This window comes from Malaclemys terrapin, chromosome 1, assembly GCF_027887155.1.
Source record: "Malaclemys terrapin pileata isolate rMalTer1 chromosome 1, rMalTer1.hap1, whole genome shotgun sequence".
NCBI lineage: Eukaryota > Metazoa > Chordata > Testudines > Emydidae > Malaclemys > Malaclemys terrapin.
This window is the reverse complement of record NC_071505.1, coordinates 266,442,225-266,466,883: the sequence shown is the minus strand read 5'-3', so window position 1 is coordinate 266,466,883 and position 24,659 is coordinate 266,442,225. Positions and strand designations below refer to the sequence as shown.

The 24,659-nt window shown below is 43.3% G+C and overlaps 1 protein-coding gene across 2 annotated transcripts in view; it reads left to right on the top strand.

Moving 5' to 3' along the window:
* The window catches only part of NALCN (sodium leak channel, non-selective), a 380,117-nt gene that overhangs the window by 191,964 nt on the left and 163,494 nt on the right, over positions 1-24,659 (top strand). For both annotated transcript variants that reach the window (XM_054012833.1, XM_054012825.1), the window contains exon 11: positions 20,219-20,350. In XM_054012833.1, coding sequence (XP_053868808.1) covers positions 20,219-20,350 — 132 coding nt within the window. The remainder of the gene's footprint in view (positions 1-20,218; positions 20,351-24,659) is intronic.

Sequence of the window (24,659 nt, the reverse complement as noted above, 5' to 3'; positions counted from 1 at the left end):
ATCCGAGGGTGCTAAAGGAGTTGGCGGATGAGATTGCAGAGCCATTAGCCATTATTTTTGAAAACTCATGGCGATCGGGGGAGGTCCCAGATGACTGGGAAAAGGCTAATGTAGTGCCATCTTTAAAAAAGGGAAGAAGGAGGATCCGGGGAACTACAGGCCAGTCAGCCTCACCTCAGTCCCTGGAAAAATCATGGAGCAGGTCCTCAAGGAATCAATTCTGAAACATTTACAGGAGAGGAAAGTGATCAGGAACAGTCAGCATGGATTCACCAAGGGGAAGTCGTGCCTGACTAACCTAATTGCCTTCTATGATGAGATAACTGGCTCTGTGGATGAGGGGAAAGCTGTTGATGTTTTATTCCTTGACTTTAGCAAAGCTTTTGATACGGTCTCCCACAGTATTCTTGCCGCCAAGTTAAAGAAGTATGGGCTGGATGAATGGACTGTAAGGTGGATAGAAAGCTGGCTAGATCGTCGGGCTCAACGGGTAGTGATCAATGGCTCCATGTCTAGTTGGCAGCCGGTTTCAAGCGGAGTGCCCCAAGGGTCGGTCCTGGGGCTGGTTTTGTTTAATATCTTTATTAATGATCTGGAGGATGGTGTGGACTGCACTCTCAGCAAGTTTGCAGATGACACTAAACTAGGAGGCGTGGTAGATACACTAGAGGGCAGGGATCAGATACAGAGGGACCTAGACAAATTAGAGGATTGGGCCAAAAAAAACCTGATGAGGTTCAACAAGGACAAGTGCAGAGTCCTGCACTTAGGACGGAAGAATCCCATGCACTGCTACAGACTAGGGACCGAATGGCTAGGTAGCAGTTCTGCAGAAAAGGACCTAGGGGTCACAGTGGACGAGAAGCTGGATATGAGTCAACAGTGTGCCCTTGTTGCCAAGAAGGCTAATGGCATTTTGGGCTGTATAAGTAGGGGCATTGCCAGCAGATTGAGGAACGTGATCATTCCCCTTTATTCGACATTGGTGAGGCCCCATCTGGAATACTGTGTCCAGTTTTGGGCCCCACACTACAAGAAGGATGTGGAAAAATTGGAAAAAGTCCAGCGGAGGGCAACAAAAATGATTAGGGGTCTGGAGCACATGACTTATGAGGAGAGGCTGAGGAAACTGGGATTGTTTAGTCTCCAGAAGAGAAGAATGAGGGGGGATTTGATAGCAGCCTTCAACTACCTGAAGGAGGGTTCCAAAGAGGATGGTGCTCAGCTGTTCTCAATGGTGGCAGATGACAGAACAAGGAGCAATGGTCTCAAGTTGCAGTGGGGGAGGTCCAGGTTGGATATTAGGAAACACTGTTTCACTAGGAGGGTGGTGAAGCACTGGAATGGGTTACCTAGGGAGGTGGTGGAGTCTCCTTCCTTGGAGGTTTTTAAGGCCCGGCTTGACAAAGCCCTGGCTGGGATGATTTAGTTGGGAATTGGTCCTGCTTTGAGCAGGGGGTTGGACTAGATGACCTCTTAAGGTCCCTTCCAAGCCTGATCTTCTATGATTCTATGAATCACAGTCCACATTTTATCTGAGATTGGACAGTTGGTTTTTTTTAAATCAGATTATTGTGTACAAAATCTAGCTCTGGACTTTGCACACTCTAGAGAGCGTCTGTATCCAGTAAATCTCACCCAGGTTTCTATTCAGTTTGTAAATCAGACATTGGTAGCTGACAAAATGATGTCTGGGTTCTTGGGATGGGTTTTTACCAGGTCCTTTCGGCAATGGCAATAAGTGGTTCACGGTCAGTTTCAACTAACACAGGCCTCCCATAAATAAAGACAACAAACATTCTGTAATCATGGACTAAGGCCAAAGCCTCCTTCTCTATTTGAGTATATTGACCCTCAGATTTTGTTAGTACCTGTGACACATAAACCACTGGTCTCCAGTTTGGCTATACTGTTGTGAGAGGACTGTGCCATACCCTCCTAGGATGTGTCCATGGACAACTTTTGCAGTTACTGTCATAGTACCTTAGGACGGGGGCCTCTTTAATTAACTCCTTCAGTTTCTCAAACCCTTTAATAGGATTAGCATCCCATATCCATTGCATTTCTGTGGACAATAGCACTCTTGGGCTTGTTCAGGCAGCTAGATTCAGCATAAATTTCCCTATATGCACCTCTACCCCGATATAACGCTGTCCTCGGAGCCAAAAAATCTTACTGCGTTATAGGTGAAACCGCGTTATATCGAACTTGCTTTGATCTGCCGGAGTGCACAGCCCCGCCCCCCCGGAGCACTGCTTATATCTGAATTCGTGTTATATCGGGTTGCGTTATATTGGGGTAGAGGTGTAGTTCACCACTCCAAGAAATCTTTGTACCCCATCCTCATCTGTTGGGGCAGGCATGTTGGTGATGGCCTCAATCCTACTGTGCTCTATCTGTTCACCTTGCCATGTTAACTTTGCTCCAAGGTCTGTTATTTCCATTACATGGAATTTATATTTTTGTTCATTTAGCTTTAGCCCAGCAGCTCTTGTTCTGTCCAAAGCTGCTCAGTGCTCTGGTCATGCTCTTCTATTTTTTCCCCTCAGATCAAAATGTCTGTAAATCAGAGTGTAAACCTTGGTACCCTCTTTACCACCAAAAATTGTTGCATTTTCCTGTGAAATACGTCATGTCCCAAACACAACCCAAATGGCAGTCTGCGGAAACAGTACTCACAAAGTAGGTGCTGAGTGTGCACAAATATGTGGTCTGTTTTCCTACGGGTATGACATTCCGGGGTGCAATGCAGACCAGTGAAAGGCTGTGTCACCCTTGCCCTGCAACCTGGGATGCCTCACAATGTTTGCTACTATAGCTCCCCACGTTGGCTCCTCACAAACAACATGCAAGTCACATCTGAGTGCCTAAGTATAGCCACAGCTCTGGTCTAGCAGATGTGTCCGCAGTAGCCTGCAGCAAATACCAGCCACACTCTGGCTTCCTGCAGCCTTGGTTATTACTTGCACTCCCAGCACATTCTGAGTCCCAGATTTCCCCCAAAACACGTGTGTCCTGCACTGTTCTGCCTTCTTCTGGACAATCCCTATATAATAGATCCATTGCTCCTGTCAGGGTATCAACATACAGACAGTCTACTACCTTAAATGGAGTTAGCCAAACAATTCACAACACTGGATTAGTTTTAATTAAAGACTAAAACAAGCGTATTTACTTACAAAGAGGTAGATTTTAAGTGAGTACAAGTAATGAGGCATTAAAGTCAGAAATGGTTACAAGAAAAAATAAAGATAAACAACTTTCTAAACTTAACAAACTACACTTGGTTCAAGGTGAAGTCCCTTACCACAAGTTTTCAGTACATTGCTGACCAAACTCTCAGGTCAGGATCTGCTCCCAAAGTCCAACGGCTGTTTCTTTAGTCTTCTTAGGTGAAAAGAGAGAGATGGATAGGGAGACAAAACTTGGGTTGTTTTTGCCCCTCATTTACATAGTCCAGTCCCCCTTTGAGATGCATTTTCCTGAAGATTACCTCTCAAAGCAAAGTTTAATCAAACCATAAAGGAGGCAACATGGTGTCTAGTAGTGAAAGAGGTTCCATGCTGTTTCTTCTTACCTCTGTTTGCTGAAATGCAGATTTTTCTTGTCTTCTATCTTCCCCCCTTGCTGTCTGGGGAATTTACAACTCATATGTAAATTGAGGTAAACACACACTCCTTTGTTTAAGACCTGTATGACTAGTTCTATCTAGTCAAGGCTACATGGGTTTGAACATGTGCTACCAACATCATTTGGGGGGAATTAATAATGTTATATATAATGTTGCTACACACATTTTACCATGATATTATTGACCAGCAAGTTATTAATTTTCAAATGATACCTCACAAGTGATATTTTGCACAAAGATTATTACAATAGTGTGTAGGGCAGTGGTGGGCAACCTGCAGCCCGCAGGCTGCACGCAGCCCATCAAGGTAATCCACTGGAGGGCCACGAGACAGTGTTTACATTGACCATCCACAGGCATGGCCGCCTGCAGCTCCCAGTGGCCACAGTTCGCCATTCTCAGCCAATGGGAGCTGCGGGAAGCAGCAACTAGCACGTCCCTGCAGGAACAGCGAACCGTGGCCAATGGGAGCTGTGGGTGGCCATGCCTGTGGATAGTCAATGTAAACACTGTCTCACGGCCTGCCAGCGGATTACCCTGACAGGCCGCAGGTTGCCCACCACTGGTATAGGGTGTGAATACGGGGGTGCATTCTATCGCAACAGGCACCTGTTGTAACCCTCTTCTGACACATGAAGCAGAGAAAAATATTTGGCATCAACCATCTCCACCCAAATTTTTCTCCTTGTAGGTAGTGGAAAATGTTCACCTTTACATATATTTTTAAAATTCTTTTGGGTCTATACATAAGTGATGGTTCTGTCATTTTTCTCTACGGTGACCAACAAGTTTACCCACTCACTTCATTCTTCTGTTTGCTCTATGAGTCGCAGAACAAACTGCCTGTCAACCTCCTCTTTTAGCCTCTGCCTTAGGGTGCGGAGAACCTTTGTAGGGGTGTGAACTGTGGGGCTGGTGAGCTCTTTTAGCTCTATTCTGTATTCTGTTGAGCTTGCCACTTCTCTGGAAGATGCCCTCAAATTCGTCCTCAATTGTTTTGGGCTCCTGCCCCTCCAATCATAGGCGCCAACTTCCCCTCTACTCGGGGGGTTCTCAAACCCCACCCCCACCCCAGTCCTGGAGCACTCACAGAGTCGGCGCCTATGCCTCTAATGATGAGACCATGGGCTTGACATGCTTTTCACCCAATAATGGGTGCTCTTTTCCTTGGTACTATTACAAACTGTATCTTTTTAAATTTATTTACTCATACATTTGGGTCACATACTTCTTTAGTGGGAATAACCTCAGGGAGTAAGCCCTGAGTTTTACCTGTTTACTTTCTACAACCTGTGGCTTTTCTTTTAGAGTTACTAATAGTGTTTCTGGCAACACACAGGCTTGTGCCCCAGTGTCCAACTTAAAAGGAATAAATGTCCCATTTGCTTTCAGACTGATGGGACAATCATCTTCTGCTGCAATGTTCTCCATTGCATGTATGAATACTCCTGGGGGAATTCTGTGCCACTGCGCAATGCAGAAATTTGCAGAAATTAACATAGTGCGTGCAGAATTTCCTTTCCCCCAAAGAAATGGGCTGCAGTGCTGCTAGCTGCCACTAGGAGCCACTGGACTTGGCAGAGCCCAGTTTGAACATAGAAGACACTATCGGAGGTAGGGAGAGGGAGCTAGAGGGTTCCCAGCAGCTGCAGTTCCCAGCATGCCCTGAGGGAAGGAGAGGGTGGCATGCAGGAAACTCTGTGCAAGCCTGGGACCCAGCATCAGGCTGTTTCTCCCTCAGGATCCCTGGGCTCTGGGGGGGGATGGGTGTCTGGGCAAAGGGAGGGGATCCAGCTAGGCTCTGGGGGGTGCGGGTATCTGGGCCAGGGGACCCAACAGCTGGGCTCTGTGAGTGACAGGGAGCAGATATCTGGGCTGGGGGACATGGTTGGGCTCTGGGGAGGAGGAGTTCAGGTGTATTGGCTGGGCGGTCCCCGCAGGTGGGCTCTGGGGGGAGGGGTTGTGGGTGTCTGGCCCCTTGTCTGGGCTCTGGGGGCAGGAAGGGAGCAGGGAATCAGGAACTGGGTTGTCATAGGGGATTCTTCAACTCTCTACTCCCGGAGGAATTTTTGTGTGTGTCTGTATTGTTATAGACATACTTGATGACAGGTATTTTGAAATAAATTACCAAAATTATTGAAATTGACATGATTATGTAGTGTTATTTTGACAAATAAAATTTGCAGAATTTTTCCTTTTTGGGCACAGAATGCCCCCAGGAGTAGATGAAGAATTCATATCAGCTACTAGTGTTGTCATCATCCTTTGTCCATGCCATGCATTCTCTGCTCATGCTTGCAAAGTCTTGCAGAGGGATGTAATCCACTACATATCTTGCAACTTTTCCCAAATGCCAAGCATTGTCTTGGCTTGTGTTGGTTGCCACAGCGTGTGCAGCTCCACATGCTGTTTTTGCACTGGATTCTGACTTTGAGCTGCACATGCCTTTCTGCCTCAGGTCTCTTTTTTTCTTGCATTTCTTAGGATTCTCAGTCATGTCCACTGTGTCAGATAACTCTCCCCCTTCCATAAGCTTTACTCAGGATGAGATGAGTTCTGTGGCCTGGCAAATTCTAATTGCTCTGTTAAGGTTTGATTCTGGATCTCCCAGTAGTCTGTTTCTGAGTGTTTTGTTCTGGATTCCAATCCCTGTCCAGTCTCATATCAGGAACTCTTTTTGCCCCTCAAAATTGCAAGATTGGCTGTTCAGTCTCAGATCAGTCGGATAATCTTCTACAGTTTCACCTTCATTTTGTACGCTGTGATTAAAAACTTACCTTTCACGTGTCTCATTTTTATGTGGAGTGCAGTTTCTGTAATACATTTTCATAGTTGGCAGATATTGAGTGAAGCACTGTTTGAACTTCCTCCAGTTGTCTTCAATTTCCAGAGAGTTTCAGCTCTGGAATATCTTTTAACAGATCCATTCTTCCACTTAGGAAATTTTCTTATTTGTTTTATTCATGGTACCATGTGGTGTTCAATGGAGGAGCCTCTAGGCTCTGTTGTAGGACAAGGGACCACTGGATCCACACTATAGTAGATTCATATTCCAGGCCTCCTTTGGCCCTGCCTTTAACATGATGCTTTGCAGGGAGCTTTTACAAAGGGGTCCAGACTATGCAAATGTGCATCCCCTGAATAACCTTCTCAAATCCTGCTTCTCTTACATAATATGTAACGCACTATGTATTGAAATTCATTTCCTAACTATCTCAAAGGCTGTCATATAAACAAACAAAAAACCCATACCTTGAAGTCTCCTTGCTTGGGAATAAATAGTTTGCTAACTATAAAAACTAATAGCAGCCAAATGTATAAAGACAGGAGATTGTTAATAAATATCAAAGTAGCGAGTGTGAGAATAGAGTACAGTACACTGATTTCATGAAAAAAATACCAACAAGTTAGAAAATCTTTAAAGGTCAATCATCATGGACCAGATCTTCAGGTGATGTACTTTACTGTATCTCCATTGAAGTCAATGGAGCTATGGTGATTCATATTTCATGAGGATATGGCCCCACAGCTCCTACTTTAGAGAGAGAAAGACAGGACCAGAGTTAGAAACATTGTTTCTGCCACATCCTGAAGCCACCCATTCTGCTGATCTTGGGGGATGTGCACACAAAGGCACAGACACTCACAGTACCTGCTAGGCTCCCATTACCTATAGCTTCCTCTCAAACTGCTGTGCCATAGGTTTCTAGGCCCTTTCCATTCCCATGCCGTCTCCCGAGTAGGCGTTGAAGGCATGGAATAGAAGGTCATGGAATTAATGCTGATGCGAGAAGTGTTAATTTAACTTTCTCAGGAATATCCTTGAAGATTTCCAGGTGGATTGATGCCACAGACAGCTGCCCTCAATCTGCCCCTTCCCAACACAACTGTGCCCCTCTTTACCCCAGAATTCAGAGAAGCCCCCTTCGCCCCCAATGCAAAGAAGCCTGAACATATTGAATGGCTTCCTTGAAATCAGATGGAAGGGAAATATTATTGAGCTGCCTCAGCCCCTCACCAAGAGACAGAGTAAGTAAAATCTGTTGGCTTTTCACTTCTTTTATCCATTCTGCAGGAAATATTTAGAGGCAGTGAATGTCAGAGGTCCAGATTTTGTTAGTTGAAAATAGCTATAAATATCATGTATTAATAGGTTTCTCTTTTAGGTCTGAATTATAATTTGGAATTTTTCAAAGTCATTTAAGTAGTGATTATAACAATCAAAATCTTTTCTATCTAAATAACGATGAAATGCCAGCAAACCAATGTAGACTCGTACAAAAAAACCCCAACCCTCCACCCTTCCCCGAACATTATGACAATGATAGTGGAAAAGTGTAACAGTGACAATCATGTAACCAGTATAAAGTTATTTGACAGCCATGTCTGGAAGCCGTCTTGGAATCCTTCAGCAAGATCTAGCTACCTAAGGCAAATATTTAAAAAGATAAAGAAAATGAAAGAAGAATGTACAGCTTGCCAGTTCTGTTCCATTCCCATGTGAAATGGTTAGGGTTTTTTTCATGCAATGTTACACTAAAATAATGTCTAAAACATAAGTAAGTGTGTGCAGCTTTCATGTATCTTTCATGCTGACATACAGTGCGTGAGTATCAAAGTTAGGAGAAAAATTGCTTACTTGTACACTGAAATATCAAACAGCATTTAGTTAGATGATGCATTTCTTCTGTTTACATGTCAGTTTAGTGTTTGTGAAAGACATAATATCAGTTTAACAGCCTTACACACTGATGTCCTGACTTTCTGCACTGTAAAGGAACAGAATAACAATAGCGTAAGCATCCGCACAACAAATGTTCTCTCTACATGACTAAGCACTAACCAAGAGGGGATCAGCTCTAGAGCTTAGACGTTAATTTAGTCTCCATGTCCATTTAGTCTGTGGCTTCTCCTCTAAGTCTGCCAACAAAGGTGCTAATTTGTGTCAATGGCAATTTGGATTTATACCTGATAGGAACAGGACTGAGAGCACCCAACTCATTTTAAACAGGTCTCTGCTTAGACATTAGATGGTAAAGTTGAACACTACCTACCTGGACAAATTCAAACTGGTGTCGTCTAGGTCAGTGGTCTCCAGACTTTTTTGATCGCGCACCCCATCAGTAAAAAATTTTTGAGCACGCACCTCCTGTTCCCAGCCGAACTGATGAGGGAGGGGGGAAAAAGAAAAAAAGCCGCTCGGGCTCCTGGCCGAACTACCGAGGAAGGGGGGAAAAAAAAAAAGCTGCCCGGACTCCTGGCCGAACAGCCGAAGGGGGGGGGAAAAAAGTGGCACTGCTCCGGTGGTGCTCCTCCTGCTGTGCACCCCGAAGGATCCTCTTGCGCACTCCCTAGGGTGCGTGCACCCCACTTTGGAGACCACTGGTCTATGTAAAAAGCTCCATATCCTATATCCACTGAGCCAACCAGATCTTAGTTTGACAGCACTTTGAACAATGATTCATTATAAATATTTTCATATAAGTTACTGTGTTGAAGTAAAAATTAACCCCAGAAATGCAATCCAGAGTCAAGGGTGAAACTCCATCCTTAGCTTGCCCTGTTATGAATAGGGATTGCAGTTCATATGATGCCAGATCCTTGACCCAGCCTCCGTTCCCTCTGTGCTGCTGCAGTTGTGCAAAAGGGCTACATCGGATTCCCCTGTTGTAGAGGAATTCCTCAGTGATATAGAGCTAAAGCCAGCTTTATGCTGCCCACTCTCCCTCCTCCTTATAGGGGATGGGAGGAGGTAAGGCCAGAGCACACTGCTGTGGCTGTCGTGGGATGGCAGAATGGTCCCTAGGGACCATTCCAGCTAATTTAAATTATGTTATGTAATCAGCCAAGGCAATCACATTGCAGATGCTCAACTCCCCAATCTGTTTCCAAATGTTGAGAGTGTTCAGATTATTAAAGCTATGTCAAGCATTGGATTTTAGGGATATTGGATATATAATCCATTGTGCAGCCCACAGCCTTCAGTTTGTCTTCCAGACAGTGAACATTGTCATCCTGGATGTTATCTTCAAAAGTAACTGACAGTAAATGCAGGAATCTTTTCCCTGTTGTAGATGACTGATTGCAGCAACAAGGCACCTAACTAGCAACTGCCTCAGTACAGCTAACCTTAAATCCAATTTGACATTATACACAGTTCTTCCCTCATGCAACTGTCTGGCAACAACATCAGAACATTTCTTTCATCGTATTCCTAAACAGCTTTAAAAAAAAAACTCCCCCAGGGCTGGAAAAGGTCAATAAATTAAGCAACAACACAAACTGGCATAGGTCTCCTTCAAGTTTGCATACTACATTTTCCATTCTAGAAAGTCTGTAATCCAAATGACACACTGCTGAGCTGGTGATCCAAAGTGATGTTAAAAGCTCAATTGTTTATTATGCTTTCACTTATACCTCACTTCAAATGGCTTACACAGCTGTTAACCTTCACATTCAAATATTACCAGGGAGGGGCAAAAGGAGTGCATTGTACAATTAAGTCATTATGTAGTTCAGTCATTTTGAGGGTCTAAATCCAAATTAAAATTCTTTGGTGCAGAATATATAAAATAAGACACAGTAGTTATGTAAGAGAGAAAAATGTGATTGACTTCCTAGGAGTATTGCATGGCCTGGCTTCTAGAGGCCAATAGGAAAGCTGCTTAACACGAATAATACTCATGACAGGCAAGTAGTTGAACTCAGAGACACAATGGCAGAAAACGAAAAAGCACAGCTTATTTATTTATCGCACAATAAAAAGAAATGTCATAGATGCTTACCCAGATTATATATTTAAAAGTTCCAGTTTTGTAATGTTTATAGTATATTTTCACTTTTAATTATATATTTGATGTTACATATATAAAAACAAATATAATACACAATAATGATATAATCAAAAGCAAAAATATACTAAAATAGTATAAAATTGGAACTTAATATTATAACAATAAAACACTGTTAATTAAATGTTTAAGTTAAAAGAAAAAAGGCAGGAAACACAAAAGTTGGGGGTCATACAGCAACATTTCAGCTGTATTGAAAGAAAAATGCATTTTTTTCCCCTGGCTATGAGACTGATTAGAAAATGTATATGCAAAAGTTCTCACACTCACACTTTCATGTGCCTAACCTTGAACATATAAAACTGATGCATGTGCCAAATCTGATTTTTACAGAGACAGGTCTACCTGCACACATGCAAATAAGGACTATATGCACATATTAGAGTTTGCCCGCACAAGTCAAAGCATGAGAAGATGCCTGCATTTCTGAAAATCTCGTCATAAATAAGTAGTTGAACGTCAGCATAGATAGATGGCTTAGTAACGAGTCGGACCCCAGTCTGGAGCCAAACTTCAATGCAACCAATATTGGTTTGTTTGTTTTTTCCTCTTTCAAACTTGGGCATGGACTTAGGGCCAGACTTTCAAAAAAGCTCAGCAATCATTTACACACCAAAATTAGTGGCCATATTTTCAAAAGAGCTCAGTACATTGAGTGCTGATCCCTTTTTTTACAATCTGGCTATGAATGTCACAATGGGAGCTTCTGGTGTTGAACACTTTTCAAAATGTGTTCCTTATTTAGATGAGTAAATAGGACCTGAGCTCTTTTGAAAATTGGACCTTTGCAATTGTGAGTACTGAACACTTGAAAATCTGACCCTGAACTCTTGAGATTCAGGCCTTTCTGACCCCAGTTGGCTATTACTAAAACATGAATGAGGAGATATTCCCGAAGATAGATATTAAGGTCGGTGAGATAATATCTTTGATTGGACCAACTTCTGTTGGTGAGAGAGACGAGCATTTGACCACACAGAGCTCTTCTTCAGGTCTGGGAGAGAAACTCCCAGTGTCAAAGCAAAATGTAAGGTAGAACAGATTGTTCTTCTTCAAGATGTGTTGCTCATGTCCATTCCAATATAGGTGTGTGTGCCTTGCATGCACCGTTGCTGGAAGACTTTTTTCCCTTAGTGGTATTCATTGGGTCAGCTCTGGTGTCCCGTGGAGTAGTGCCTCCAAAGTGTGGTGAATTGGCACCTGCCAGCTTACCCCCTCCTCGGTTCCTTCTTTCTGTCTGTGGCAGTCACTGGAACGCTTCTATCTGTTGCTCAACAAGTTATTCTTGTAGTGGTCTTCTTCCTGTAAATAGAGTGTAGATAATTGTAAATAGTTCATTAGCATAAGTAGAGTGATAGTAGTTAATAGTCGGTAAGCACCTGCCCTGCCGGGTTCTCCCACTCGAGCCCTGGGGCATGCCTTGATCCCAGAGATTCAAACAGTGTGGGGCATGCTGCAAGCAGATGCCAGTTAGTGACCCTCACAAGAGCTGTTTAAAGTGCTTGGGAGAGGGTCAGATTCAAGATAAGTGCTAGATCTGTAGGAACTTCAAACCAAGGACAAAAAAGAAAGAGACAATCAATTGAAGTTCGCACTTATGGAGGAGGCACTCCGTCCCTCTTCAGAGCGGCAACCGGATCCGGTACCGAGCACCTCCTCTACCAGGAGTTTGCTGGCATCTGTTCAGGACACCCAGCATGGCTTTGGCTCCCAGGTACTGTCCTTCCGACACCGGCACACTTCTCCGGCGCCCAGGAAGGTGGCACCAATGGCACAGCACCAATCCCCATCACTGGTGCCGAAGAAGCGGTTGAAGAAGTCTGATCAGGGACGTTCCCCCTCAAGAAAGACTGTTGAGAGAGCGCGATCTATGGCAGACCACTCTCGATCGGCGGTGACTCAACCGGCACCGTTGACTCCGGCACTGTCAGGGGAATCTTTGAGTCTGGCACCGAGGGCCCCCCTGCATAGGGTGAGCCAAGAGGGGGACATGACCCTGGCACCACCATAGACGCCAGAGGTGTATGAAATGGCACAAAGCCTCTTGAATCTCCTGGCACTGCCATCCCTGAGACAAAGCCTGCAGGGGATGAACCAGGCACCAGAGGTTCCAGCCACAACATGGCAAGCACCAGTCCTGGGCAAGCCCTCCTTTCCACTCATCATTGTGGGACTAGGCACCGACACCACATTCACCACAGCGACGCAGCATCCCACTTAGACGCCGGTTGCAGTCCCACCGTTGATCTCGTTCCCAGCACCAGTCACACTCCAAGCATTGATCACAGTCCCCATGCTGCTTCCTGCCGAGGTGTCGCAATCACAGTACTGCTTGTCGTTGGGGCGCTGCTCTCCATCATGACAACACTCCCCATGGTGGCTCTGTTATTTGTCACAGCACCACTCTCTTTGGAGACACCACTTCCCATCTAGGCAAGGTCGCTCAGCATCCTGGGGCACGGCGCCACCCTGGTCGCCTAGGAGCAGGTCGTCTGGCTCAGAATTGCAGGTAGAGTCATATGCCTCGTGAGGGAATGGAACTAAAGCGGTTCACAGACACCCCACAGATGAGACCCAGGGACTTGTCCCGCCAGTATGGGGTTTGGGTCAATGGCAGATTCCTCCTCAGTGGCCAGTGTGTGGACGGACACAACAGATACCTCTAGGGGGAAAATGTCTTCCAGCAACAGTGCACGCGACACATGCACACCTATAGTGGAGCAACACATCTCGAAGGACAACAGTTATGGAAAGGTTAATAACCGTTTTTTATCAAAAGGAGTTAGCGTATATTGTAAGGGACCATTCAAGGTACAGTGGCTGATTAACACCTCTGCGGTCATAGGACAAAAAGAAGGTGTTAGTGGGTTACAGATAGTTGTAATAAACCATAAATCCAGTGTCTTTGTTCAGTTCATGATTTTTTGTGTCGAACAGAGCAATGAAATTAAGCTTCATCTTATGAAAGTGTTGTGTAAGAAGTTTTCTTTGAGGATGAGGACTGACAGGTCAGATGTAGAGTGATTGCTTTGTGAAAAAAGTGTTCACCCACAGGTGATACAGAGTTTTTGTCTTTATCATTTTCCTGTGCAAGTTCATTTGACAGCATAGTGATTGTCTGATGTCATCCGCATAGTTGTCATTGGGGCATTTAGTGCACTGGATGAAGTACACCACATGTTGTTATAGGCATGTGTAGGATCCATGAAGGGGTGAAAGTAATATTAATCTCTTACTGGTATAGGGGCTGGCTTCGGGCCCCCGGAAGGGGCAGGGCTAGGGGTCAGCCTGCCCCAGCCAGCCCATTCACGCTGCCTGGCCCACGCCACCTGGGGCTCTGTCTGCTGCATTGGGTTGCATTGTTGAAGCTGATTGTGGTGTCCAGGGAATTGATGTTAGTGTGGGAGTGTTCCAGAGAGACTTTAAGAGGATGAAGATACCCCCTCTTTTTGCCCTCTGACTGCAAAGGCGTTAATGGTCCACTCTACCTTGAATAAAGAGACAAAGGTTCCTGTCGCACCTTACAGACTAACAGGTAGGCTACCTGTTAGTCTGTAAGGTGCCACAGGACCCTTTGTTGCTTTTTACAGATCCAGACTAACATGGCTACCCCTCTGATACTTTCTACCTTGAATGGTCCCTTACAATATGTGCTAACTACTTGTGCTGCTAAACAATCTGTTATATCTTGTGTTTTGTTTTGACACTGGGAGGAATTCCTTTCAGAGACCTGAAGAAGAGCTCTGTGTGACTTGAAAGCTTGTCTTTCTCACCAACAGAAGTTGGTCTAATAAAAGATATAACCTCACCCACCTTGTCAGTCTAATACTTTAGGACTGACACAACTACAACTACACTGTATACGAAGACAAAAGTGACAGGTGCCTAACTGCCATTGACGTTTCATTTGAAATTTCTCTCAAAAAATTTTGAGCAAAATATTTCAAACCAAACATTCCAAACATTTTGGTTTGAAATTTTTGTGTGGGAAACCAGTTTAAACCTGTGTTTTAGAGTTCAGATAATTTTGAGTTAGCTTTGCAGGGGAAATAAAGTGACAATAACTTGTTTAAAATTGAGAACTTCCCCTCCTCCCCCCACTACAGCTGAACACAAAAACTGCTGAAAGAATTTTGTTCAAACTTTCTAAATAGTATTAATAATATGTATTATTATATTTGTATGTATGTATGTATGTATGTATTGCGATAGCACTGAGGAGCACCAGTCATAGACCAGGACTCCATAGTGCTAAACTGTACAAACACAATGAATTCTTATTTGGACAGAGACCAAGGAACAAATGTTCAGCTGGGGTACTTGCCACAGGCCCATTAACTGGATCTGCCCCCCGTGTGACTATGTTGCCCTGAAGATGAATTTTTCACAGAGATATGAGAATATGAAAGCAAGACATTGTAACTGATCCTGTTTTTCAGCCTTAACTATAGTGGTCAAGTCTGGGCAAATAAATATGGGTTAATGAAAAAAATATTTATTGTATATGAATCATATCAGGGTTGGAAGGGACGTCGGGAGGTCATCTAGTCCAACCCCCTGCTCAAAGCAGGACCAATTCCCAACTAAATCATCCCAGCCAGGGCTTTGTCAAGCCTGACCTTAAAAACCTCTAAGGAAGGAGATTCCACCACCTCCCTAGGTAACCCATTCCAGTGCTTCACCACCCTCCTAGTGAAAAAGTTTTTCCTAATATCCAACCTAAACCTCCCCCACTGCAACTTGAGACCATTACTCCTTGTTCTGTCATCTGCCACCGCTGAGAACAGTCTAGATCCATCCTCTTTGGAACCCCCTTTCAGGTAGTTGAAAGCAGCTATCAAATCCCCCCTCATTCTTCTCTTCTGCAGACTAAACAATCCCAGTTCCCTCAGCCTCTCCTCATAAGTCATGTGCTCCAGCCACCTAATCATTTTTGTTGCCCTCCGCTGGACTCTTTCCAATTTTTCCACATCCATCTTGTAGTGTATCCATATATTTTGTAAAATATATCATCTATATATAATTTTAACATAAAATGTATAAAAATATATAACTGGTTCAGGTACACTAAATGTATGTTGTCTATATGTTAATCGTGTATTTATTTAATCAAATGAATATAGTATGGTACTTCATCAGTCATATACCAGTATACAAAATATATATCTATGAATAGAACCCGTCATGTTTTTAAAAATGTTACCAAAAAAGTGCCAATTTCATAATGTTTCAAACATATTTTAAATTCAAAAACATTGGGCCTGATCCTCAGCCAGGGATGACACATACTCTTAAAAGTGGGGGAGGGGGCACAATTTAAGGATTCTGGTGGGGCACATGTCACCTCTGGCCCCTTTCCCACTCCCCCTGTGCACCCACACCCACTTCAACTTGCCCCCACTCCCCTCATAGCTCCTTTCCCACTTACTTCTCCCATCATCTCCCTGCTGCTGGTGTAGTGGGGACCAGAGCGAGTTCCAAACACCTACTGTCAAGCCATGATAACTATGGCTACAGGTGAGGAAAGGACGGGACTCAGCAGGCTTCCCCATGCCCCCTCTGGTGGAATTGTGCTGCCAGTCCGGTTGCTCTTCCCTGTTCTGGGTGCCTCCTACTGGGGCTCAGCGGGAGCACTAGGTACTGGTGTCTTTTCCTGGCACGTGCCCCTCAGCTGCGCTCAGCCCAACTCCTACCCTGACAGAAATCTTGCGGGGCGGGGGGGGGGGAGGAATGAAGAAAAGGAGAACTGAATTAGAGCCTCATAGAAAAGCACAGGTGAGCAAGTCTGATCACACACCCCATTTTAACATCCTATTCTTCCTTGGCTTTTGTGGCTCCATCCTCTCCTCTTTCTCCTTCTTCTACTCCTCTTATCATTGATTCAGCATCTCATTTGCCGGACCCTTGCTTCTTCCACTTCCCATGTTATTGGCTCATGTCTATTCCTTTTCCCTAGATGAACTCATCCAGATATCTGGCTTTTACTAATGTCTTTACATCAGTTAGTCACAAATCTACCTCTCCCTTCCTGATCTGTATCCTATTCTCCAATTCCTCACCTGGGCATGTCTCTTCTAACATCTTCTTGAGGATTTCTTATGTCAGCTTAAACTTAAACTGGCCAAAAATTCCTTATCTTTCTTCACAAGTTCAAGCTCACTTTACCCCATTCTTTGTCATCACAGACAGCAACACCTCCCTCAGGCTTTTACTAGAGCTGAAGATGATGCCAAGGTCCCTGTAGACCCACACATCCATGTGTTATCCTAAACTTGCAACTTTTTTACTCCCTCCACATTGCTAAAATTTACAACCCTTCATTTCCTGCATTGACTACTGTAATCTCATCTTTTTTGCCAACTGTTTTCCAAGCAAGATCACAACTTCTCAGTGAGGACTATACCTTTGTTAAATTTCAACTTTAAACGTCAGGGGTGAAATGCTGGTCCTCTTGAAGTCAATGGAAGTTTTGCTATTGACTTGAAAAGAGACAGGATTTCTCCCCCCCCCCCCACACACACACCTGCTTTGATTATAGCCCTAGTAAAAAATCAAACAAAAAGGCCAACATTTTTACAAGTGGAAAACAATCCTTCATTCATCCTTCCTACTTTAAAAGAAGTCTGAAAGGAACTTCCTCAAGTGCGCCAAACAAATTCAGTGTAAGACCCTGAGCCTTCAGTGTGATACATGTGGGTGGACTCCTGTGCCCCAACAGACTCCCACTGACTTCAAAACCTAAAAGGAGAATGTTGTGAGCTTCTGGGATCTGTTTCACAAGGTGTACTCATAATGGACGCTAGCTGTGCCTGTTTTTATATAAGATGCCAATCTGACTTGCCCCTAAGAACTGTGTACTAGCCTCACTCAGAATTCAAGATGTCTATTGCTGTCAATGGGAGTTGTGTTTGTGGATTGAGAGGGCTAGGTCTGTTATTTAAATACAAAAACTTGCCTTTTAAAATCTGGTGGTGAAGTGTTATCCTCTGGCAGTTATGTTAAGTCAGAAGAAAACTACATGCCATTAAATGTAAATTACAAGACTGTGTGAATGCTGAATGGAGCAACTGAATTAGAACTATATACTGTATATATATATATATATACACACACACAGATATCAATGAGTTGCCCCCACTTATGCCATATTTTAATTTGGCCCTGTAACTTTAAAGGTTCCATATGATGTCTAAAAGATTGTTTTGTGCTTTGCAATGAAATCATCCAGTATCATTTGAATGGATCTTTCTTTATCAATCCATACAGTAGTTTGTTATTCTGCCTATAAATATCAGTTGTTCCCAGCCCCTACAATCCTACCCTAAGCCATACTATTGTACCTCTAAGAAATTTTGTATGACTGACTCTACTGTACAGCACCACTGCAAGTGCTCTGGGTGTCTGGCAGCATGCTGTGTATACCATGAGCTTGCAGGCAAGCACTGTTGGAGTTCCAGGTCATATGAGTTGGAGGAAACCTTGTTATGGGTTAAATGAAAATCCCATTGAGATTGATTGATAAGTGTGAATTCACCTTTCAGTTAACATAATTGTAAGCATAACCCGCCCACCTAAGACAAAAGCTGTATGTGAACCTGTCCAGAAGCTTTTTGCTGAGTATAGTTTTGGGTCAGGTGTGTGTGTGCATATATGAAGGGAGATCACACAAAAACTGAGAACCAGCAAGTACAGAGAGAGAAGGAGAGAGAAAAAGCCAAACAGGAGCCTATAAGTATAGTGTGATCTTGGAAAATGCTGGAGAGGAAGCTTTTCGCTCTGGTGTGAGCTAAAGAGTCTTGGGGGCTGTAAGCTAAGGAACAGCTCCTTTTGTTCTTGGTTCCTTCTGCGGTCAGAGACAGGGGACTTTGTACATTCCTTGTAAATAAACAAGATCGCAACAAAGAAAATACCAGACCCCATGAATTTCTACTTCCAGCTTGAACATCCCCAGTATTCCAAACTTTGACAAGCCGCTCTAGTTGAAAAGGGTCAACACAGGCATTAAACTCTATGGTGTATAGTCTGTTAATGGTCCCATTAGCACTCTCTGATTCTGAGTAAGTAGGTAGGACTGTCAGAAACTAAAATGCACAAATATCTAGGCACAAAAAGTTAGTTACAATAAAAGATCAAACCAACAGTTCCCAACCCAGCCCCAAGTGGCAGTCCAGAACAGGGGTATAAAAGTAGCAAGGGCCTGTACCATTTCCTTGGCACCATCTCCCTCCTGTGCACATGCAGTTGCCCCCATGTCTCCTGCTTGCTTGCTGTGCACCATCCACCTGCTATGGCTACCGCTTCCCTATCCCCGTCCAGCTCTCAGCTTTCAGTCCCAGCTCTCAGGCTGATGCTACCTGGCCTTTCATTTGCAGCCAGCTTCTGCTCTAGTGCCCCTAGGCCTACTGCTCCTGCCTTAATGCAGCCTCTGGCTCTTTTATGACTCCCTTTATTGGCTGGATGTGCTGAAGATTTTGATTTTGAGATTGATTTTGTTATTTTAATAAATCCATCCCCACGGAGGGGTGTGGAGGTTTGATTTAAGGGGCCTGGAGCTGAGGTAGAGGGAAACTGAGGCAGGGGAGCTTTAGTAAAAAGTGTAGCTGTAGAATGATTTCAGGCCACCTGTTTTTTAAGTAAGTTACTAAGGTACTAAGCATCTTCAGCTCTCACTGAAAACAACAGGAATTCAGCACCATGGTCTTTTAAAGTACATTTGTCTTTAATCTCTTAACTTTAGCTCAAACATGTTGAAACTTTTAGGGGAAGTAGTTTGGGTCCAATTTGTAACTTCAGTATTGTAAAAGTTGGGGGGAAAGGCCCTATGCATTCTAAATCCAGCTTCAGAATCTACTGCTTCATCAATCTGAAAGTGTCTAGGAATTAAAACTGTGTAATTCTTCTGAAAAGCAAAGGCCTAGATTGTCACAGTCCTTATTCAGCTGCACTGATGAGTAAGAGGAAGTAAGGGCTCCCTCTTACTCCCAGGTTCATGCTTTCTCAGCTTGTGGCTCCTGTTGTGGGGAGAAGTGCAAGGAACTGGCCAAGAAGAGAGAGAGGGGAATAAGCTATGTATCACCCTTACTCATGGAAGACAGCAAGGTTACAAACTAGCCCAAAGGGACTACAGAATATCTGCTCTGTCTCTGCTAGGCATGTTTAGGGTGACGAGACAGCAAATGTGAAAAATCGGGACAGGGGGTGGGGGTGGGTGGTAACAGGAGCCTATATAAGAAAAAGACCCACAAATCGGGATTGTCCCTATAAAATTGGGACATCTTGTCACCCTAGGCATGTTGTAGTAACTAGTATCATTTGAGCTATGTTGACATATATTGATAATGCTGGCGCCTAAACAAGGAAACAGTTACAGCCATATTAAAATCATAAAGAATGTTTCACAAAGGGAAAAATGGCTAGAAATAAATATAGCTAAGTATTTTAAAAGCATCTTAGAAACAATGGAAATAGTAAACAATGAAACTTTTATAAAAGTTGATGAGGAAATAATTGAAAAAAAATGACATTGCATATAAACCAGTTTGTGTAAAATGATATATTTGACTATAAGATAAACAGTAATTTACAATTAGTTTATGAAGCTTTGCACAACATACTACTGTGATTGAGTACAAGTTATAAAAATATAATAAATTGTTGTGTATGCATCATTTCAATTATAAAGTTTTACTTCTTTAATAGAAAATACTACTTGTGTGTTTGTTTTTTTCCTCTACAGAAAATGATGAGGTCATCAATATTTCATATGTTCATACTGAGCATGGTGGCAGTAGATGTCATTGTCGCTGCTAGTAATTACTACAAAGGAGAGACTTTCAAAAGACAGCATGATGAATTTTACCTAGCTGAGGTGAGTTTACTGGGCTTGCTATCCAGATAGTTTTCAAGATGAAAAAAGTAGACAAACTATGTGAATGTCAAGCAACTTGTCATTTCTTTATTCCCTTTAAGCATTCTGAGATTTTTTTGCAAATTGTTCAAGTTCCTCTGTCTGACTATGGCTGACAGCCCTTTAAAAAAAAAAGACAACAACAACAGCCTTCTGAAAGGTAATTTCCTCAAACAAAATGTCAGTGGTAATGAACTGAGGCTTGAGTACAACCTCTTCAGGCAATGCATGGCTGATAAAGTTGCTTTTTTACCAACAGGAGTGCAGACAGAAGAATTTAGCTTGTTTTTATTTCAAACCAAATAAACATACCTTGTAAAATACAGGCCTTATTCTGGAAAGCATCCCTATTCAGGAAAGCTCTTAAGCACATACTTAACTGTAATCTTGTTCTAAAGTATAGCCTGAACAGTACTCAAAATAGCCTGAATTTGGTGACATTGTGGGCATGATGCAGAAAACATTATTCAATAGGGGTTTTGGAGAGGGCTGAAGCTGTGCTCTTGGACTGATGAAAGGGTGAAAAGGAGCTGTTTTTTAGGTGGCTGGATAATTATTTTAATGCTGCTGGCATTCTGTTGTAGAATCATAGAATCATAAGACTGGAAGGGACCTCGAGAGGTCATCTAGTCCAGTCCCCTGCGCTCATGGCAGGACTAAGTATTATCTAGACCATCCCTGACAGGCATTTGTCCAATCTGGTCTTAAAAATGACCAATGATGGAGATTCCACAACTTCCCTAGGCAATTTATTCCAGTACTTAACCACCCTGACAGTTAGGAAGTTTTTCCTAATGCCCAACCTAAACCGTCTTTGCTGCAATTTAAGCCCATTGCTTCTTGTCCTATCCTCAGAGGTTAAGAAGAACAAGTCTTCTCCCTCCTGAAAGAGTGGACAGTGGAGAGGAGCCAAGGCATCATTGTTCACCCTCATCCCTGAGCCTTTGGTACCCCACAACCTCAAAGCCAAATGTCTTGTGCCTTTACTAGGAATAGTGATATCAGTGTAAGTAGGTCTTGCACTGGGGAGTGGCCAGTCTGCAATCATTGATCCCAATTTAGGAAGGCACTTAACATTGTAGACTCAGACTTTAAGGCCAGAAGGGACCATCATGATGAATTAGTCTGACTTCCTGAATATCACAAGCCTCAGAACCTTTCACTACACTGTGGAGATGGATGGCAGGAGAGAGATCACTTGATCATTGCCTGTTAGGTTCACTCCCTCTGGGGCACCTGGCATTGGCCACTGTCGGCAGACCGGATGCTGGGCTGGATGGACCCTTGGTCTGACCCAGTATGGCCGTTCTTATGTTCTAATGTTACGTTCACATTTAGACAAGCTTCCTGTTTTCCTAAAATGCATATCTCAGCAATTTCAACAGAGATCTCATTAGAAAGGATGCGGGATCAAGCTGCCCTTTCTGTGGCACCCAAACTCCCTCCCCTCCTGACTCTCTCATGCTAGTGAGGAGGGCTTTAAACTAGGTTCAACAGGGACAGGTGAACAAAGCCCACAGATAAGTGGGGAGCATGGAGGCCTGGGAGATGGGTCGGAAACAAGAGGGAGCGTGGGCTATAATGGCAGAGCGAAAGGAGGGTCAGGGCAAAACTGGGAGGCAAGATCAAGCCAGTATCTTAGATGCCTATATACAAATGCGAGAAGTATGGGTAATAAGCAGGAAGAACTGGAAGTGCTAATAAATAAATACAACTATGACATTGTTGGCATCATTGAAACTTAGTGGGATAATACACATGATTGGAATGTTGGTGTGGATGGGTACAGCTTGCTCAGGAAGGATAGACAGGGGGAAAAGGGAGGAGGTGTTGCCTTATATATTAAAAATGTACACACTTGGACTGAGGTGGAGATGGATATAGGAGACGTAAGTGTTGAGAGTCTCTGGGTTAGGCTAAAAGGGGTAAAAAACAAGGGTGATGTCATGCTAGGAGTCTACTACAGGCCACCTAACCAGCTGGAAGAGGTGGAGGAGGCTTTTTTAAATAACTACTAAAATCATCCAAAGCCCAAGATTTGGTGGTGATGGGGGACTTCAACTATCCAAATATATGTTGGGAAAATAACACAGTGGGGCACAGACTATCCAATAAATTCTTGGACTGCATTGCAAACAACTTTTTATTTCAGAAGGTTGAAAAAGCTACTGGGGGGAAGTTGTTCTAGACTTGATTTTAACAAATAGGGAGGAACTCGTTGAGAATTTAAAAGTAGAAGGCAGCTTGGGTGAAAGTGATCATGAAATCATAGAGTTTGCAATTCTAAGAAAGGGTAGAAGGGAATACAGCAAAATAAAGACAATGGATTTCAGGAAGGCGAATTTTGGTAAACTCAGAGAGCTGATAGGTAAGGTCCCATGGGAATCAAGACTGGGGGAAAAATAACTGAGGAAAGTTGGCAGTTTTTCAAAGGGACACTATTAAGGGCCCAAAACCAAGCTATTCCACTGGTTAGGAAAGATAGAAAATGTGGCAAAAGACCACCTTGGCTTAACCACGAGATCTTGCATGATCTAAAAAATAAAAAGGAGTCATATAAAAAATGGAAACTAGACAGATTACAAAGGATGAATATAGGCAAACAACACAGGAATGCAGGGGCAAGATTAGAAAGGCAAAGGCACAAAATGAGCTAAAAGTAGCTACAGTAATAAAGGGAATCAAGAAGACTTTTTATCAATACATTAGAAGCAAGAGGAAGACCAAAGACAGGGTAGGCCCACTGCTCAGTGAGGAGGGAGAAACAGTAACAGGAAACTTGGAAATGGCAGAGATGCTGAATGACTTCTTCGTTTCGGTCTTCACCGAGAAGTCTGAAGGAATGCCTAACATAGTGAATGCTAATGGGAGGGGGGTAGGTTTAGCAGATAAAATAAAAAAAAGAACAAGTTAAAAATCACTTAGAAAAGTTAGATGCCTGCAAGTCACCAGGGCCTAATGAAATGCATCCTAGAATACTCAAGGAGCTAATAGAGGAGGTATCTGAGCCTCTAGCTATTATCTTTGGAAAATTATGGGAGACGGGAGAGATTCCAGAAGACTGGAAAAGGGCAAATATAGTGCCCATCTATAAAAAGGAAAATCAAAATAACCCAGGAAACTACAGACCAGTTAGTTTAACTTGTGTGCCAAGGAAGATCCTGGAACAAGTAATTAAGGAAATCATCTGCAAACACTTGGAAGGTGGTAAGGTGATAGGGAATAGCCAGCATGGATTTGTAAAGAACAAATTGTGTCAAACCAATCTGATAGCTTTCGTTGATAGGATAACGAGTCTTGTGGATAAGGGAGAAGCTGTGGATGTGGTATACCTAGTGTCAAGGCTGGATCCCCACTTTGAACTTTAGGGTACAAATGTAGGGGCCTGCATGAAAACTTCTAAGCTTAACTACCAGCTTAGCTCTGGTTCCGCTGCCACCATTTCAATTTTTCCCTCCCTGGGAAGCCTTGAAAAACCTTCACCAATTCCCTGGTGAATACAGATCCAAACCCCTTGGATCTAAAACAAGGAGAAATTAACCATCCCCCCTCCTTCCTCCCACCAACTCCTGGTGAATACAGATCCAATCCCCTTGGATCTAAAACAAGGAGAAATTAACCATTCCCCTCCTTCCTCTCACCAACTTCTGGTGAATCAAGATCCAAACCCCTTGGATCTTAAAACAAGGAAAAATCAATCAGGTTCTTAAAAAGAAGGCTTTTAATTAAAGACAAAAGTAAAAATCATCTCTGTAAAATCAGTATGGAAATTAACCTTACAGGGTAATCAAACTTAAAGAGCTCAGAGGACTCCCCTCTAGTCTCAGGTTCAAAGTACAGCAAACAAAGATAAACACTCTAGTAAAAGGTACATTTACAAGTTGAGAAAAACAAAGGAAAACTAACACGCCTTGCCTGGCTATTTACTTACAAGTTTGAAATAGGAGAGACTTGTTTAGAAAGATGTGGAGAACCTGGATTGATGTCTGGTCCCTCTCAGTCCCGAGAACGAACACACTCCCAAACAAAGAACACAAACAAAAACCTTCCCCCCCCCCCCCCCCAAGATTTGAAAGTATCTTGTCCCCTTATTGGTCCTTTAGGTCAGATGCCAGCCAAGTTACCTGAGCTTCTTAACCCTTTACAGGGAAAAGGATTTTGGAGTCTCTGGCCAGGAGGGATTTTATAGTACTGTACACAGGACAGCTGTTACCCTTCCCTTTATAGTTATGACACGCCCCCCAAATCACAGATAGTGTTGGACGTTCGG